This window comes from Octopus bimaculoides, chromosome 25 (assembly GCF_001194135.2).
Source record: "Octopus bimaculoides isolate UCB-OBI-ISO-001 chromosome 25, ASM119413v2, whole genome shotgun sequence".
Lineage (NCBI taxonomy): Eukaryota > Metazoa > Mollusca > Cephalopoda > Octopoda > Octopodidae > Octopus > Octopus bimaculoides.
In genome coordinates this window covers 25,873,275-25,875,627 of record NC_069005.1, presented here as the reverse complement: position 1 = coordinate 25,875,627, position 2,353 = coordinate 25,873,275, and the positions used below count along the sequence as shown (strand labels likewise).

Here is a 2,353-nt window from a genome sequence, read left to right as displayed (position 1 = left end):
CAATGACACATGGTTGTTCGATGATTACAGTGACAATGACACCACATGGTTGTTCGATGATTAGTGACAATGATACCACATGGTTGTTCAATGATTACAGTGACAATGACACCACATGGTTGTTCAATGATTACAGTGACAATGACACCACATGGTTGTTCAATGATTAGTCACAATGACACCACATGGTTGTTCAATGATTAGTCACAATGACACCACATGGTTGTTCGATGATTAGTCACAATGACACCACATGGTTGTTCGATGATTACAGTGACATAAGAATGACGATGCTTCCATGCTTAGTGTGACATAACAACACAATGAGGGGTTCAATGTTCATCATGGCATAATCATGGTACATGTACAATGGCTCCATGGTTAATCTAAGGCAACAATGACTATACACACACACACACACACACATGACGCTTTCAAGGTTACAGAGACACAAAACTCACTCGTAGTTTCCTAATTTTATAAATGATATCAGGATCAGGCAAAATGTCCACAGATTCCTTGTAAAGATTCAAAGCATTCAGATATTCATGCTTCTGGAGATATTTGTCAGCTGCCGTTACCATCTTGATGGCACGGCGCTGTTCCAATTTATCCTCAGGAACATCCATTATGGAGGTAGCTGGCAGCAGGCTGATATCTTAGTTGAAAATACTTCCACAAGTAAACTGGCAAATGAGAAAAATTAAGAAGAGACAGTAAGGTGTAGAGTTTTTGAATGTCATAAGGTTCACAAATAACATGATACAATTAAAAGGATGCCAAAAATTTAAACTGCACTGTAGTATGGACATGGAAATCCAAACTTTGTCCACTAGAATTTTGGAGTACCCTCATCATTTAATGTTCGTTTTCTATGCTGGCATGGGTTGGATGGTTTGACAGGAGCTGGCCAGCTGAAGATTGCCTGGGTTGCGTGTCTATTTTGGTATGGCTTCTACAGCTGGATGCCCTTCCTAATGTCAACCACTTTACAGAGCGTACTGGGTGCTTTTATACAGTATCGATATGGACACTTTTACGTGCTACCAGTACAGGCACTTCTTACATGGCACCAGCACCCACGAGCTCACAAGATAAGGATCTTCTCATCTGAAGAGGGATGCAGAGGAAACACCTGTACTGCAAGGACAATCATGATTTCACCTAGCTTGACATATCCTCTCAAGCACAGCAAAGCACCAGAAGTCTTAGTCTCTTGTCATCTCTTCTGTGAGGCCCAACAGCTGAAGATCCTTTCTGACCAATCTGCCCCACGTCTTCCTGGGTCTACCACTTCTGATGCCTCATATACCCAGTATTTCTCTTCAATCACTTATACTCTGTCATATATGTGCGGGTGGCACGTAAGATGTACCATCCTGAGCGTGACTCTTGCCAGTACCGCCTGACTGGCCTTGTAGGGTTTTCGAGCGAGATCGTTGCCAGTGCCCCTGGACTGGCTCTTGTGCGGGTGGCACATAAAAGACACCATTTCGAGCGTGGCCGTTTTCGTGCGGGTGACATGTAAAAGCACCCACTACACTCTCTGAGTGGTTGGCGTTAGGAAGGGCATCCAGCTGTAGAAACTCTGCCAAATTAGATTGGAGCCTGGTGTAGCCATCTGGTTGCACCAGTCTTCAGTCAAATCGTCCAACCCATGCTAGCATGGAAAGCGGACGTTAAACGATGATGATGATGATGATATATGCACAGTGACATCACCCATCCAGCAGAGCATACTGGCTTCATTTCTTTCAAGCTTATGCGTGTCTTCAGTAGGCACAGCCCGGGTCTCTCTGATTTGTAATGTTAAACATCATTATTTTAATGGATTATGTTAGCAGTAAACAAAATATTTTCATCATAACCCATGTGTGTGGTGAAAAAGCTTGCTTTACAACCATGTGGTTTCAGGTTCAGTCCTACTATGCAGCACCTCAGGCCAAGTGTCCCCTACTATAGCCCCAACTAAACCAATGCCATCTGAGTGAATTTGGTAGATGGAAATTTTTTGGAAGCCCATTGTGTAAGAAGTTTGCTTCCCAACTACATGGCACCTTGGGCAAGTGTATTCTTCTATAGCCTCAGGCTGGCCAAAGCATTGAGTGGATTTGGCAGACAGAAACTGAAAGAAGCCCATCATATATGTATATTTGTGTGTTTGTCCCCTACCATCACTTAACAACCAGCATCGGTTTGTTTACATCCCTGTAACTTAACAGTTCAGCAGAAGAGACCAATAGAAAAAATACTAGGCTTGAAAAAATAAGTCCTGAGATCAATTAGTTTTTTTACTAAAACCCTTCAAGGTGGTGCCCAGCATAAACAAGATATATATATATATATATATATA

At 42.5% G+C, this 2,353-nt stretch overlaps 1 protein-coding gene across 1 annotated transcript in view; it reads right to left on the bottom strand.

Annotated features, from left to right (window-relative positions):
- The window catches only part of LOC106878836 (DNA excision repair protein ERCC-6-like), a 51,624-nt gene that overhangs the window by 33,002 nt on the left and 16,269 nt on the right, over positions 1–2,353 (bottom strand). The window contains exon 2 of the mRNA XM_014928177.2: positions 462–686. Coding sequence (XP_014783663.1) covers positions 462–629 — 168 coding nt within the window. The 5' untranslated portion in view covers positions 630–686. The remainder of the gene's footprint in view (positions 1–461; positions 687–2,353) is intronic.